Below are 15,550 nucleotides of genomic sequence, written 5' to 3' on the forward strand. Positions count from 1 at the left end.
GATGTCTGTGCCTACAACCTCTTACATAGTCGTTTAGCTTTCTACATAATAGTTTATTCTCTTAATGTTTGCTTCGATTTTAGAATTGAGTTAATATCACCCAACTAAATCGTAAAGAAGTAGTTTCAATTTAAACTAAACATGAAACGCCGTCGAACTGCACACATTCGATTTGTGATTCGGTTTGATTTTTTGAACAGCTACATTGGGCCGCGTAGCATTGGGCTTTGATAGTAAGCGGCCCAACACGATCCAGAAACGAGGTTGATTCAATCAAGCGCAATGAATCGAGCGCAGGTTCGAACCATGACAGTGCGATTTTTCCTATAACGCCGGTTTCTTCATCTCCGTCACTCACATAGAAGATCATACAATCTCAGGATAGGGGGCAATGGCGAGCGACGAAGAGAGAGCTCTAGAGCACCAGCTGGAGGTTCAATTGTACGAGCAGAAAGAGTCTCTCGCCGCCTTACAAGATGCCCTAGCCTCCGACCCGTCCAATTCGGAGCTTCTCGAGGTACATTATTTTCTCCGGCCAAATGAATTTCCTTTTGTGTTTTGGAGAAAGTTCTTCCGAGGAATGCGTGAACCGGGTTTTTGTTTATCAATGAATTCGATTTTTTTATTTTAGAAGTTTTGGAGACCTCTGCCTGTTGATTTTTCTGAATATAATCTGTTTGATATGTCAAGGTTCACGAGGAGCTCGTTCAAGCAATTAAAGATGCCGAGGAAGGGCTGCTTCACCTTAAGCGTTCTAGGTTATTACGAGAAGCAGATACGGTGTTACGTGGTCATGATAGTAACGCAGCGGAGGATGTTAAGGTGGAGCCTCTTGATGCTACGGATATCAAACCTGAACCTCTTGAAGATCATAGTTTCTTTGTTGGATCGAAATGTAGATTCCGGTACACTGATGGACGTTGGTATGACGGTGAAATTGTTGGATTGGATGGTTCTAATTCTGCGAAAATCTCTTTTCTCACTCCCACAACTGAAAATATGTTGGTATGCACTCTGGGACTTTATATATCGGATTTTGCGGAACTGTTAGCATTATTTGTTATTATATTTCACTTGTATTGTGTTCTGCGTATTGCTTCTGTATCGTTGTGGTTGTCTTTGATTTTTTGAGGAAACTCGACTAAGCTTCTTCCCTTTAATAGTCCGAGGAACAGTTTGCTGCCATTATCAAGTGTTAATAGTGACTGGGGTTTTGATTCCCCTAAACTTTTGAGCAATCTATGGTTTTTCTCACTTCACGATACTAATACTACATACCACCACCAAAGTGCAGATGTGCAAGTTCTTCTTACAGCAAAGATGTCGGTTTGGCACTAACTGCCGTTTATCGCATGGTATGTCATATTCTTTCATGTCGACCATGTAGATCCAACAACTCATGAAGTAAAAGCCTTCCTCTTGTTTCAGTGGTTGTTCCCACCAGCAATACTATCTTGAGATGCTAGGATGAATTATTAACACTATTTAGTAAAGGAATCTGTAGGACGAATGATGAACTTCCTGTTTCCGTCCAGGACTAAAAATGTTTTCCTTCATAATAGTCATGTGGAAAAAAAATATTCCAGTATTGTTTGGTTCTTTTGTTCATGGATCTTTAATTGTTTTCATTCCTAACAGAATAATGGGAGTAAATCTTAGATTTTTTACAATTCATAATTTGTTGTTCCCCTTGAGATTAGTAGCCGATTTGTTTCTATTAAAAGAAGAATGCACGAGGTAGTGGCGGACTAGATACCCGTCCCCAATCCTAAAACTAAAGAAAATGGAGACTTCACTGAAGAAAAACTGTCAAGGAACTGTGAACTAAGCTATTTCATGAGAGAGAGCAAAGAGACTTTCATGGATTTCTCTATCGTTCTAGTTTGTTTGAAAATTCAATTGCCCGCATTATGTATTAGGTAGGTGTTGTTTGTGAACATCAAACATCTAGAACACCCCTTCAATTCAGCTGTCTCTGTGTGTAAATTCTTTGCATGATACGTTTTATGACTGGTTTATGAAAACATAAGATGGTATTTTATCTCTATTCCAATAATGCCACGATCATGAATTCCCTTCACGTTGCTTTAACGTTTCCATTTTATATAATTGAACTTACCCCAGTTTTTGGTTCACCTTTTCTGAGAATGATCCATTTCTTTCTATGGAAAACAAAATGCAACAGCCAGGCTGCTATTCTCAATTATATATTTTTCCTTCTATACCATAAAATTCAATGGCTATGCTGCTATTCTCTATTAAGCTCATCAAGCAATTTAGAGTTTGAGGAAGATATATTTTTACGTTCGTTTATTCTTTTTCTAATGCTAGGTTTTGTTCTTCTGTATAATAATATAATGTATATCTCTACAGACAATAGCTGTGCTGTTATTCTCAATAAGCTGACTGAGAGAGTTCTTCATGCGCAGGAGTTGATATCCCTTTAACCTCTCTTAGGAGCTACGTGCCGACAATTTGGAACCAGTCAATGGCAGGATCCAGTATTTTGGCTCTCTCGTCTAGGAATGACATTTGGAGGCATGCTGAACTTGAATCTTGGGATGATGCACTTCAAGTTGCACAAGTTGTTTTCAAAGGTGATGGATATTCTCAAAAGCTTGGACCGGAGGACATAGCTTTATCTGAGTATGCTCTAATTAATGATGAAGAGGAAAGTGATTCCAGCTTGGAACAGTCCGACTCAAGTGATTATGAAGAAGATGATTTGCAGGGTTTGGGATTTCTCGAAAGCTCTACCCAGCAGAAGGGCATCCAGACTGAGACCACCATATTTGCTAAATGGGAAAACCATACCCGGGGGATTGCTTCCAAGATGATGGCTAATATGGGGTATCGTGAAGGGATGGGTTTGGGTGCATCTGGGCAGGGGATGCTAAATCCTATTCCGGTCAAAGTTCTTCCAGCAAAGCAATCTCTGGATCATGCTCTAGAGTCACAAAAGGAGAATAATACTAATGACGAAAATAATGGTAAGAAACGAAGTAGAGGCGGTAAGAGGAAACGCGAGAAAAAGTTTGCTGCAGCGTCACGTGCAGCTAAAGAGGAAGAAGAGTCGAGACCCGATGTCTTTAACCTAATCAACCACCACCTTGCAATGCACAATAGAGCATTGAATGACGGATCTGTGAAGAAACAGAAAGATAAAGGTTCAGCAGATTGGAAGAAAGTGGATAGACGAACCATAATTGCGTATGATGACGAGGTGAAAGACCTGCGCATACGAATAGAGAAGCTTGAAGAAATGGTGAATAGAAATAAGAAAGAGAAGGTTGTTTACGAGGCTGCCTTAAGAAAGCTGAATGAGACCCGGAAAGCTTTGGCCGAAGCTGAGGCGGCTCATGCGTCTGCATCAAATGCAGTTAACAGTAGAGAAAAGGAAAAAAGATGGTTGAAATTTTAGGATCCGACTCGTTGTATAATGATAGCTCCACCTGTAGAAGTTTCATTTCATTCTTCTGAAACCGAACACCACAGTGTGAATTAGCGAGGCGAATCGTGTCACTTGTATTCCATGATGGCTGGCAATTGGTGTATTTTCATCTAGGGATCAAACTATAAGATTATTCAACCTCCCTCCCCCATCTAATATGATTTTGTGGAAATATCATAATGTTATTTGGATTGTATTTTTGGCAGATACAATCCATTGAGTGGAGTCATATAAACAGGAACAACAACCCTATTTATTTCTTTTGCAGTTTAACATGTTATAGTCACTTTTGTTGATTTTGTGATATGCATACCTTTACCCTAGGGAGCAGCACAATGGAGGGGGACAAAGAGATACCCTATAATTTATATTCAAAGGGAGTTGGGGGCGTTTGACAACGGACATATAATTGATATATAATTGAGGTGGATGAATAAGTTATTCAACATCCCAATGTTCTGGTTTACCAACAATTGAAAAGATTTATTAGCGTGTTTGTGCTATTTTTTTATTTTGTTATATGTGTTAATTTATATTTCTTACTTCGTGTTATTCACATCAATTCTCCTAATCACTCTCTCATACAATAATTATCAATTCAATTTAACTTTGACTCTCAAACCCAAAAAGTAGTAAAAGATTTGTTAATTTAGATTTTTTTTAATATGTAGTTTGTGTAGGACATATTAGATCATACAATTAGAAGTTTGACTTAAACTACTTGAGTTTAATTCACATAATAAAGGCTCGTATTTACTCTCTTTATATTTGAAATATCATGAACTTTAGAATAGGTTTTACATGGATTTTAGTTTCGAAAAAAAGTATATATTTTCAGTTTTGTTTCGAAAAGTACTCTCATGAAAATTGATGTGGTTATTGATTTGTCATATTGATGTCTAAAAATTGGTTGTGCTATCTTTTATATTTATTTTGTTCATAATTGTTTGTGGAATGCTGTTCATAAAGAAAGAGAGTAAAATATACAACATCGAAGTGGTGTAGGATTTTATACAAGGTTAGCACGATGTTCGACAAAGGGTTTTAGAAAATGAAGGGTTTATCCCCGTAGTAATTTTGGGTATGAATTGATTCATCACACCAATTCTAAACGTTGCTTAAATTCCAACGGTAGATTCAGAATCGTCTCTTGCCGGAAGGAGAAGACGGCGAAGAAGAAGCAACGGCATCATGAGGATTGCAGTGGAAGGTTGCATGCACGGTGACCTCGACAATGTCTACAGAACTCTCCAATACATGGAGCAAGCTCAAAACATTAAAATCGACCTTCTGCTCTGCTGTGGCGACTTTCAGGTACTTCTTCACTCCTGCTTACATCCTATTTTTCCGTCTATTTTTCCTATTTTGAAGTATCTACCCCCCGATTTAGGCTGTTAGGAATGAGAACGATCTGAAGAGCTTAAATGTGCCGCCCAAATATCGATCAATGAACTCGTTCTGGAAGTATTACTCTGGAGCTGAAGTCGCTCCCTATCCTACTATTTTCATTGGTGGGAATCATGAAGCCTCTAATTATCTGTGGGAATTGTGAGTTACTTGAGCTTAGCTTGCGTTATATCTTAAAGGGTCTCCTCGAGTTCTTCGGTTGTTTGTGTTATCGGTGTCTAGAGATATAAATTTATTTTGCGGTAATTGAAATTATGAAATATATTGAATCGTCGTCGTGGATTACCACTTGATGTATAGTTTTTAACTTTTCGAGTGCTTTGAGTATTCGTGAATTGGCTACTAAGTAATCCCGGAGAGTTACCAGGTATACGGATGGTTGGTCGTTGGTTCTGTTGAACAATAATATGAGTTCTTTTCAAAATCATTTTCATGCCCTTAGTTTCAATCGTTCCCGTGTCTTTTTTTTTTCCTCCTTTGCATTTAATTGTTTTTTCCTTCTTGTGGCACATCAGTTATATGATCTGATTTTTATTTTAGGTACTATGGAGGTTGGGCTGCGCCTAATATATACTTCTTAGGCGTTGCTGGTGTAGTCAAGTTTGGAAATATCCGTATCGGTGGGCTATCTGGGATCTATAATGAACGCCATTATCATTTAGGTGAGCGAACAACTTTCTATCAGTTATTTTATATAGACGTAAAATAATGTAAGGTAGTTATCTGAGTTGATTAGCAATAGCATTCAGTCAAGGTTTTCTTTTGTTCCTTTCTTCATCTGCATTAATGGCCTTGAGTGAGAATTGCTTAAATAGTGCATAGCTGCATCATCTATAGATAGGTTTGTTTTAGTGTGGGGCTTTTATCGCTGAGTTCTTTTGAGGAGGCTCTCACATTTTATTAGCTTTTGAGGAATCGGTCTTATTGGTAAAGGTTTTGGAAGTGAATCCATTGGTGGGTAGCTTACTAACTCATTAGTTTTAAAAATATATGAAGTTGTGCCTACTGGGAGTATGTTCAGCTTATTTAGAAAAGTTGACATTCATATGTACAGTTGCACTTTTCTATCTTTGTGTTGCCTGTTCTTTTACTGCAATAACTGCTTAACTAAATGCAACAAAATCTTCTTCCCATGCAATGAGCAGGTCACCATGAGAGGCCTCCATATAATGAGAATACTATAAGATCTATTTACCATGTTCGTGAATATGATGTTCAGAAGCTTATGCAAGTTGAGGAACCCATTGACATTTTTCTTTCTCATGATTGGCCACTTGGCATCACTGATTATGGAAACTGGAAGCAACTTGTTAGATTTAAACCATTTTTTGAGAAGGAGGTAACTAAAAATATTTTGATACCACCTTTTTACAAAACCACTTTTTAACGTGCGTGCATACTGCTTAGTAATTTTCTACTTGATATTTGGCATATATGTAATTTCTTTAATTGTGGCTTGAATGTAAGATTTTTATTACTAACATGTTGAGGGTATCCACCTCTGACATGAATTTATATGTTGCCACTTTTCATCATCAGATTAAACTTGTTGCAGTTGATGTGAAAAGCATCATATCTGCTACATCTATCCATCGCTCTTTAATTCCATCAACCTACTAAGATTTACTCATAAAAAAACCAACGAGTATTTTAGTAATGTACTTGATTAGTTCTTGGCAGAGTGTGAAAGTGAATGTTAGAAGAGGATTGTGCAAGTGCTATTAAATTTAATAAAAGCTTGTTGAAATCTCAAAATTGAAACCTAGATTGTAAGAACTAGATCTGTTGTAAAGCAGAAGCAATGAAACTGGACCTAGAAAGCATTAGTAAATTGAACGTATAAATCTCAAAGATCCTCGAGGAATTAGACTTATATTTCTTCACAGGTTGAAGGATCCAACATATTAGCAGTAGAATGGTCTCTGGTAGAATTTAAGCAGATACCAGATAAAATATTTCAAATTTTCTGTTTGATTTTGACCTTAGTACCAGTAAACTCATGTACTAACTTTAAATGCCAGATTCAGGAAAAAAGTCTTGGGAGTAAGGCTGCAGCTGTGTTGCTGGAGAAGTTGAAACCACCTTACTGGTTTTCTGCCCATTTGCACTGTAAGTTTGCTGCTCTTGTTCAACATGGTGAAGGCGGCCCCTTGACAAAATTTCTTGCTCTCGACAAGTGTCTTCCTAGACGCCAATTTTTACAGGTACTTTATTTTTATTTGAATTTCTTATGAAAAATTATTTGAATTTCTTAATAGTTATTCATAGGGTCCCTTTTTGGTCTTCGTGATTTCAAAGCTTTAACTGTGGGCACGTGGTTTTTTAGGTTATTGAGATTGAATCAGAGCCTGGACCTTACGAGATACATTATGATGAAGAATGGTTAGCAATAACACAAAGGTTCAATGAAATTTTCCCTTTAACAGCAAAAAATGCAAATTACGGGTGAGTATGCTTTACAAGAACATATTTTGAAGATCTGATTGGACAATACAACATTTTTTTTCTTGTTTGTGGGCTAATTGCAGTATGAGTTGTAACCTCCATTTTGCAATATCAGAAATATTAAGCTAGAAATGGAAGATTGTCGACAATGGGTCAAATCTAGATTAAAAGAAAGAGGAACAAAACCTTTTGATTTCGCTCAGACAGTTCCTTGTTATGATCCAGCAAGATCTATCTCCAACAGTACACTTGCTGGTAATTTGAATATATATATTTCATTTGAGTTTTATCTGTGTCAGTAGAAAAGTTTGGACGTCTACTTTCCCTTTATAGGGGTAGATAGTTTTTGGGGATCATGTTTGAGAAGTTTCAATTGCTTGCCAATTTTTTGCCAGATGATGAATAGCTAAAGAACTTTGCATCTTGTGTTCTTTGTCTAGTTCACTCTGCTAGTTACCAGGGAAAATGGATTTCGTTTTCAATGTCTTGATTGAATCACTTGTTGTCTATCACAGGATATCCTCGAAATCCCCAGACTGAATCTTTGCTGAAGTTTCTTGAACTCCCTTATCTTCTTGATGACATGACAAAATCTGATGGGCCATCAGGGAGTTCTATTCCTTCATCAGTCAGTGGTAAATTATTTATCTTATCCCTTGGTTCATTTGATGCTTGATAACTTCTTAGAGTGAGTAGTTTTCTTCTGCTATTGATTTATGTACTTATCATAGATCCATCTAGTCGTCGTTCAAAGTAAATGAAACCAAGAACACTCGAGTATCATTCTAATGGGATGTAGTTGCTTCTCTGAATTCCTCTAAGGCCTGTAGTACTGAAAAAAACTAATCTAATCCGGTGCCTTCCTAACGGGTGGATGTGGATTCCATAAACTAATGTCCTTGATAACCACTGGACATAAATTTGAAGTACTAATGGTAAAAGACTATCAACCACATTGTGGTGGTCTCACTGAATATTTTCTCGTAGTATTGCGACCTTGGATTTTGGTGTATTGTATCGGATTACATGTTGTAGATTCACAATTTTCAAATAGAAAATTCGTTCCAGCCCACATAATGATAAGTTTTCTGTAATATTTATGGATGTAGGTTCGTTCTTTGATAGTGAAGACATTCCAATTGATGATATAGATGATGTGGAAGGTGAAACTGCCGAACCTGAAGACGCATAAACCCTGAATCTGAGCAATGACACCAAAATCTTCCTCAGTGAATTAAGATTTTACCATTTACTTTATGCTAAAATTGTATAGAATGGGCTCTCTCTTCCCACTTAATTATATATATCCCATTTACATAAACGCGAAGGGGTTGAGCCTTTCTTTACCAAACTCTTCTTAGAACACTTTTTATTCACCCAGAGAGAGAGATTGATGATCTGATATGTACAGAATGAAAATGAAATTTTCTGTTCTACGATAACTTTTAGGAAAGCCTTTTATTTGCTTTCTCTTCGATGAAACTTTCATTTTTTTCAGAATGTATCCTAATTTTTGGCCGATTGTTTAAAAGTATCATGCTTTCTAGAGAATTTTCATTGTCAAGAATTTTAACATCTTTAAATTGGATTGTATTTGCTAAGCTCTAAGGCATGTGATCTCTTTGATTCATAAAGATGTATTATTATTATTATTATTTGAGATGTCAAGTAGGATGATTCAAACTTATAACCTCAAGTTATATTTAGATCTTCAAGGTAGTTTCAACTTTTCCAAAAATGTTAGTAATTTTGAAGCAATAACAAAATTTAGGAGTATTTTTCTATACTTTTAACCTTGAAAAATGATTCCTAGAGGGAATTCACAGTAAAATAATGTCTAATTTTAAAAACTTTTAAAAATTAGTAAATGTGTATAAAGGAATGTATTTTACACTTTTTGAACACAAATTAAAGTGTTTGTATTTATATTGTATTTCTTAGAGAAAAGTGTTTTACTTTTCAAATTTCATCCCTAACATTCGAATTAAAAGACATATTTTAGTCAATGAAGTTTGAGAAATGTTTAGTTGAGTAAGTAATTGATACACAAATTTTATTACTTTCATATAATTTTTTCGATTATAAATTTTGTCAGTTGAGAAGAAGGGCTGGTCCGATTGCTTTACATCATCGATCCCAAGAACTCTTTGATTCTTTTTGTCAAAATTGGATTCATCATTTTGTTCTTCAGAATTCTTGAATTGAAGGATTGGTTCCGTTTCCATTTCTGCTATCATATCCTGTTTAGTTACCATATTCGTCCCCGTTTGACTCAGTTACGTTCTGTTTCTTTGCCTTTTGGAATACAGAGTTTGGCTACCCATGAATGAGGCCATTGTCAGCAGTTGGGACATCATTTCGAGCTTTGGCCAATCTTTTGTTAAACCATTCTCTGGCCGTCAAATTGGGTACCATTGCAGACGTTTACACTTGCAACAATATCCTCAATGGGTATTGGAAATGCAAAGAGTTACGATCTGCAGATGTACTGTTCGACGAAATGCCGATGAGAGACTCTGTATCATGGAATACGATGATCGCGGGGCATATAAACTGTGGAAACTTGGAGGCTTCATGGGATGTTCTTAGGTGCATGAGAAGTTGTGGTTTTGAGCTGGATAGATATACCTTTGGAAGCATGCTGAAAGGCATTGCTTTTGCTGGAATGTTTCATTTGGGTCAGCAAGTACATTCTATCATCATTAAGATGGGTTATGCTGAAAATGTATATGCAGGGAGTGCTCTCTTAGATATGTATGCAAAATGTGAGAAACTTGAGGATGCATATTTGTCGTTCTTAAGTATATCAAAACACAACACTGTTTCGTGGAATGCAATGATTAATGGATATGCTCAAGCCGGTGACCGTGAGACCGCATTTTGGTTGTTAGATTGCATGGAGCAAGAAGGTGAGAAGGTTGATGATGGCACATATGCTCCTCTTTTGCCTTTGCTTGATGATGCTGACTTCTGTAACTTAACAAGCCAACTCCATGGAAAAATTATAAAACATGGATTGGAACTTGTTAATACAATGTGTAATGCCTTGATCACTTCTTATTCAAAATGTGGATCCCTTGATGATGCCAAAAGGATTTTCGATAGTTCGGCAGGCATTCGGGATTTAGTTACATGGAACTCCTTGTTGGCTGCTTACCTGTTGCGTAGTCAGGAAGATCTTGCTTTTAAACTCTTGATTGACATGCAAGAACATGGTTTTGAACCAGACTTGTATTCATACACAAGCATCATCAGTGCTTGTTTTAACGAAAATATTAGCAATAATGGTAGATCCTTACATGGGTTGGTGATAAAGAGAGGATTTGAACAGTCGGTGCCAATTTCAAATGCATTGATTTCTATGTATCTTAAATCAGACTATGGCTCAATGAAAGAAGCCCTATGTATATTTGAATCCTTGGAGTTTAAGGACCGTGTGTCTTGGAATTCAATCTTAACTGGATTATCACAAACGGGGTCGAGCGAAGATGCAGTGAAGTCTTTTCTGCATATGAGATCTGCAGCAATGGACATTGATCACTATTCCTTTTCTGCCGTACTCAGATCATGTTCAGATTTGGCTACATTTCAATTGGGACAACAGATTCATGTCTTGGCACTTAAATACGGTTTGGAGTCCAACGAGTTTGTTTCAAGTTCTTTAATCTTCATGTATTCCAAGTGTGGAATTATTGAAGATGCTAGAAGATCATTTGAAGAGGCTTCAAAGAACTCTTCAATCACTTGGAATGCACTTATGTTTGGTTATGCTCAACATGGTCAGTGCAATGTTGCATTAGACCTCTTCTTTCTAATGGAAGAAAAAAAGGTGAAAATGGATCACATAACCTTCGTTGCAGTTCTGACCGCCTGTAGCCATATTGGTTTAGTAGAACAAGGCTGCAAATTCCTGCGGTGTATGGAATCTGATTATGGCGTTCCTCCACGGATGGAGCACTATGCTTGTGCAGTTGATCTATACGGGCGTTCTGGACGTCTTGAAGAAGCCAAGGCCTTGATTGAAGAAATGCCATTCAAACCAGACACCACCGTGTGGAAGACATTCTTGGGCGCGTGCCGCTCTTGTGGCAACATTGAGTTAGCTTGTCAGGTTGCAGGCCATCTGCTAGAGATGGAGCCTGAAGAGCATTGCACTTATGTTCTTCTCTCAAACATGTATGGAAATTTAATGAGATGGGATGAGAAGGCCAAAGTGAAAAGGCTAATGAAGGAAAGAGGAGTTAAGAAAGTCCCTGGTTGGAGTTGGATTGAAGTTAACAACAATGTACATGCTTTCATTGCACAAGATCATTCTCATCCCAGTTGCCAACAGATCTACTTTTTGCTTGAAGTACTTTTGGAGGAAATCACAAGAATGGAAGATGCTGATGGTTTTAAGAGTTTTCTGGAGCAGGAAGAATTAAGCTATGCAAATGCATAATTCGACCTTATTAAGGACTTAGAAAGTGAATTCAAACAAATTGATCTTGATTAACAGGGGAGCGGAGCAGTGTTTCAAACACAAGTTTCGTTCTCTTGAGGCCATGGAAGTTCAAAAGTAAAAGTGGGTTGGTTTAAGTTGAATTTGGCCAACAAAATTGACCGTTTTGAAATGTTGAGTTGATTAAATTAATGGAAGCCAACTTCAAAATTGAAGTTGACTAACTGATGCTTTATAGTTTTAGATGTTGTGAAACTATACCGTGTTATTTTAACTTAGAAGTATAATCTCAAACCGATGAAAGTGATTCAATTTGTTTAGACTTATTTGATATGATAATGATTTACTCTGCCTTTCAAATTTATGTTTGTTGTTTTTATATTTTTAAACAATTTTAGTTTTAGTGAAATTCTAAGAGTAAATGAAACACCTTCCAACTTTTTTCGATAGTTTTCAAAAGCTGATTTAGTTTTCAGTATAAAAGAAACACGTGATAATTTCATTTTTACCTTTTTTTTTTTTCTCTTTCAAAATTTATATTTGTTTATTTCTAAGTTTCTGTCAAATGGGGCATAGTAATTTTCATAAGCATTTTAACTTCTCTGTTCTTATAATTAAATATCATAAATTCCACCGAATTAATTGATCTTTTATATCTTAACTTTATTGTTGTTATTACTATTATTTAAAAAGAAAAAAGAAAAGATTAACGTGGGTATAGAGTCAAACAGCTTTAAAGATATATACCTAAACCTAAACCAACAAACAAATCCATTAAACTATACATTTTTGACTTTAACAATTTGAGACAAGAAAAAGCTGCTTGAAAAATAACCCCATATATTAATAATTAATCATAAGAAAACTTAGAACGTTGCAGTATGTATTATGCTTATCATGACATTGTATTGATTTGTCGATCCAAACACAATTTAATAGATAAACTACTTAACTAATTAAGTGTTAACTCGAAAGTTTTTAGTTCCATTCTCCAAGCTTCATTTATTATTGAACTTCACGAAGGATCCATAATTTTTATTCGGAGATTTAGAATAGCCAATGACCGATTACTCAATCAAACACAAATTCAAAATTTTGTTTAAAGACTAAACTACTAATTTAGTCCTAAAATTAAATACATATTTAATTGTGTTCTCATGCTCAATATAATTAATATAGTGAAGAATTGTGTGGAGCATTCTTGAAGATAGTCATTTCAATAATTAACATAACTTTATTTTATACTAATACAATAAAATATTAGAATCGAAGGCATAAGGACCCAGATCTATGATAAGTTCGTCCTTGGTTGAAATCAACTTGAATGTTAGAGTTGAAGAAGGCTTAAGATCCCGACCTATATATATAGTATTGAATTATTGTGTTCTAATTTAGTAGTAACCTTCCCAAAAGAGAATCTTCCCAAAAGAAGATATCATAAATTTTTGTCCTTCTGTGACAGTAACACACCAAACCAAACTTTTCATTTAAAGCCCACATTCATAAACCAAACATTCATTACCAATCAATCAATAGTTTATATACACTGTTCCCTTCAAGCTAGACTTCTTTGAACTACAGCCTACCATTCATATTTTACATTCAGTATATAGATTCATATAAATCATGGTTTTAATGAGGGATATAACTAATAGTCTATCTTATCACATTCAATTGGCAAATACAAATCCTATAAACTTGAAAAGAAAAACATATTGAACTAACAACCAAAAGATATGTAGTTGATTCCCCTAATAAGCAAACTTAGTCTCAAACATCTTTACTACTTGTTACAGAAATTTAACTTACTTGGAGATATTTTTGTTTTGTTTTTCAATCTCTTATGGGATTTTAGAGAATGAGTTCCACCCCGTTCTTGGCTCCAAAAACTTTGTTACCCATAAATCATATGAATTCTAACTCAATATATGTGGAGGAAATTCTCCCAAATAAAATGAGGCTGTCATGTGGATGTAATCTAAAGCCCACATTTGGAGTGAAGGTTTTTTTGGCTTTAATTTCTAATACCAAACTCGTTTCCTTTTCACATTTTTAACCCAACTCTCTTTTCCACCCATTTTTTAGGAATCCTAATTACATTTCAACCTAATGAATAGGCACTACTACACGAACATCACTCCCCTATTAAGGACTGAGAAGCTAACATTTTTAACACTCAACAAGAAAACATCATGATCATCCACAAAGAAACAAAACAAAATTACCCAAGAAGAAAGAGTTGAAATTCTTTATGGAATGGCAAAGGCCATGAAACGAAAACTATCCCAAGAAGAAAGGGTTAAAATTCTTTATTCAATGCTAAAGTTACAGATAAATGTTTAAAGATGGACCATATCACTGTTGTTAGGCCCACAACATACTCAACGTTCCAATACACCTCAACTACCCCATTCCAGAAACTGCCAACCGACGGAAAATCGCCGCCGTTGCTGTCTCCGTCGCCGTCCCCACCACCATAGACGGCATTTAAACAGGCCATTTGTAATCATACAAATGTCTGGCAAACAGACTCTAATGGAGGAACGTTATTCCACCGCCCGTCTAAGAATTATAATCAAACAAACTCTATTGTAGAACAAAAACCTGTGGTGTGTGATTTTGAAAGCAAGATATAATTTCGATTCAATTTCAGAGAAATTTCAATTAGGCAAATAATCTCGAGCATTTTCCAATTATTATCTACAATCATGAATCCGGCTAGTAACCTTCTATATTTTCCATCTACGAATCTATCATTTCAAGGCTGAAAGAAATTTTACTCATGAACTGAGCAAGACTCGGAAATTTTACCGCCAATTGAATCGAATCAGTTATCGTCTTCGTCGCCAGGTTTGTGGTGATTCACCTTTGCACATGATACTCCACGCGCCAATGTCGGCGCCTCTACGACAGTCGCCGACGACATCTCCATCTGGCAAATCCGGACGGCGCCGAACAGTCTTTCTGGCAACTCCTCCTCCGTCTGTCCCTCCACCAGAAATCCCATATCTACTGTAACATTAGTGACACAACCAAGCGCGAGATGCAAAATCGCACTGGCTAACTTTGAGCTTCCCATATCTACGTCAATTTCCAAATAGTTAGGCCCTCTGTGGTAATTGCACGTCAATGCCTTCCCTAACAAACACGCACTGTAATTTCCTACCGCTTTCTTCACAATCCATGGACCTTTCACGATCCGATTCACCAATTTCAACCGTTGATTTCTGAAAGCATCATCGCCATTGATGAATCGATGAAGAAGCGAGCCAGACGGAATTGGATCTTCAGTAGCAAAGTAAAACACGGCACTATACTGATCCTTCCCAGGGACTTGAATGTTAACCGCAATAATGAAGCTCTTCATCGACTTACCTAGGGCTTGCGCTCTCCTCAAAGCTTGCGCAACTCGATTATCAGGACGAGCGAGAACGTTATCAAGCTTGGTACTAGATTTCAACCAATCAACACCAACAGGAGAAAGTAAGTAATCACCAGACGGCGCTTTCTTCCCTTTCGTCAAGTAGTTCTTAGAACGAAGACAAAAGAGATCCCCAGGCGGTGAGGCCCAACCATTAATCCCTGTGTTCAGGTCGACAAGGCGTAAGGAACCACCATCGATCGTCTCCGAAATCCAATCCACCGTCGCAGTGGACTCTCCATGTTCCGAACAGCTTTCGGCCGGTTCTCCTATCAAGGTCCGGTGATTTTGGTTTACCGTCGTGGGGCACATGGCTTTTCTTCTTTCCCTTCTTACAATCCTTCTCTCTCTCTCTCTCTAATATGGAGTGCTTCCTCTCCTTTTT

The 15,550-nt window shown here is 36.7% G+C and overlaps 4 protein-coding genes across 5 annotated transcripts; 3 read left to right on the forward strand and 1 right to left on the reverse strand.

Annotated features, from left to right (window-relative positions):
• Window positions 1-318: 318 nt before the first annotated feature.
• On the forward strand, window positions 319-3,892 carry LOC101208787 (zinc finger CCCH domain-containing protein 22). Its single transcript, XM_004138645.3, has 4 exons — window positions 319-517; window positions 691-1,005; window positions 1,295-1,355; window positions 2,430-3,892. The coding sequence occupies exons 1-4, from the start codon at window positions 392-394 to the stop codon at window positions 3,419-3,421; spliced, it is 1,494 nt and encodes a 497-aa protein (XP_004138693.1). The 5' UTR covers window positions 319-391; the 3' UTR covers window positions 3,422-3,892.
• Window positions 3,893-4,317: 425 nt separating this feature from the next.
• Window positions 4,318-8,851, forward strand: LOC101207822 (lariat debranching enzyme). Of its 2 annotated transcripts, XM_011651549.2 has the most exons (9): window positions 4,318-4,765; window positions 4,842-4,999; window positions 5,399-5,520; window positions 6,004-6,197; window positions 6,880-7,062; window positions 7,185-7,303; window positions 7,419-7,558; window positions 7,819-7,938; window positions 8,413-8,851. In XM_011651549.2, the coding sequence occupies exons 1-9, from the start codon at window positions 4,643-4,645 to the stop codon at window positions 8,493-8,495; spliced, it is 1,242 nt and encodes a 413-aa protein (XP_011649851.1). In that variant the 5' UTR covers window positions 4,318-4,642; the 3' UTR covers window positions 8,496-8,851. The 2 variants fall into 2 exon arrangements, with proteins under 2 accessions (XP_011649851.1, XP_031737272.1); XM_031881412.1 differs by lacking the exon at window positions 4,842-4,999.
• A 364-nt stretch (window positions 8,852-9,215) lies between these two features.
• On the forward strand, window positions 9,216-12,108 carry LOC101204281 (putative pentatricopeptide repeat-containing protein At3g25970). The gene is made up of 2 exons (XM_004138793.3): window positions 9,216-9,334; window positions 9,613-12,108. The coding sequence occupies exon 2, from the start codon at window positions 9,630-9,632 to the stop codon at window positions 11,742-11,744; it is 2,115 nt and encodes a 704-aa protein (XP_004138841.1). The 5' UTR covers window positions 9,216-9,334; window positions 9,613-9,629; the 3' UTR covers window positions 11,745-12,108.
• A 1,917-nt stretch (window positions 12,109-14,025) lies between these two features.
• Window positions 14,026-15,550, reverse strand: LOC101208308 (protein ENHANCED DISEASE RESISTANCE 2-like). Its single transcript, XM_004138644.3, has one exon. It carries the CDS (start codon window positions 15,475-15,477, stop codon window positions 14,572-14,574), a length of 906 nt encoding a protein of 301 aa, XP_004138692.1. The 5' UTR covers window positions 15,478-15,550; the 3' UTR covers window positions 14,026-14,571.

The sequence above is a fragment of the Cucumis sativus genome, chromosome 2 (assembly GCF_000004075.3).
Source record: "Cucumis sativus cultivar 9930 chromosome 2, Cucumber_9930_V3, whole genome shotgun sequence".
Taxonomy (NCBI): domain Eukaryota; kingdom Viridiplantae; phylum Streptophyta; class Magnoliopsida; order Cucurbitales; family Cucurbitaceae; genus Cucumis; species Cucumis sativus.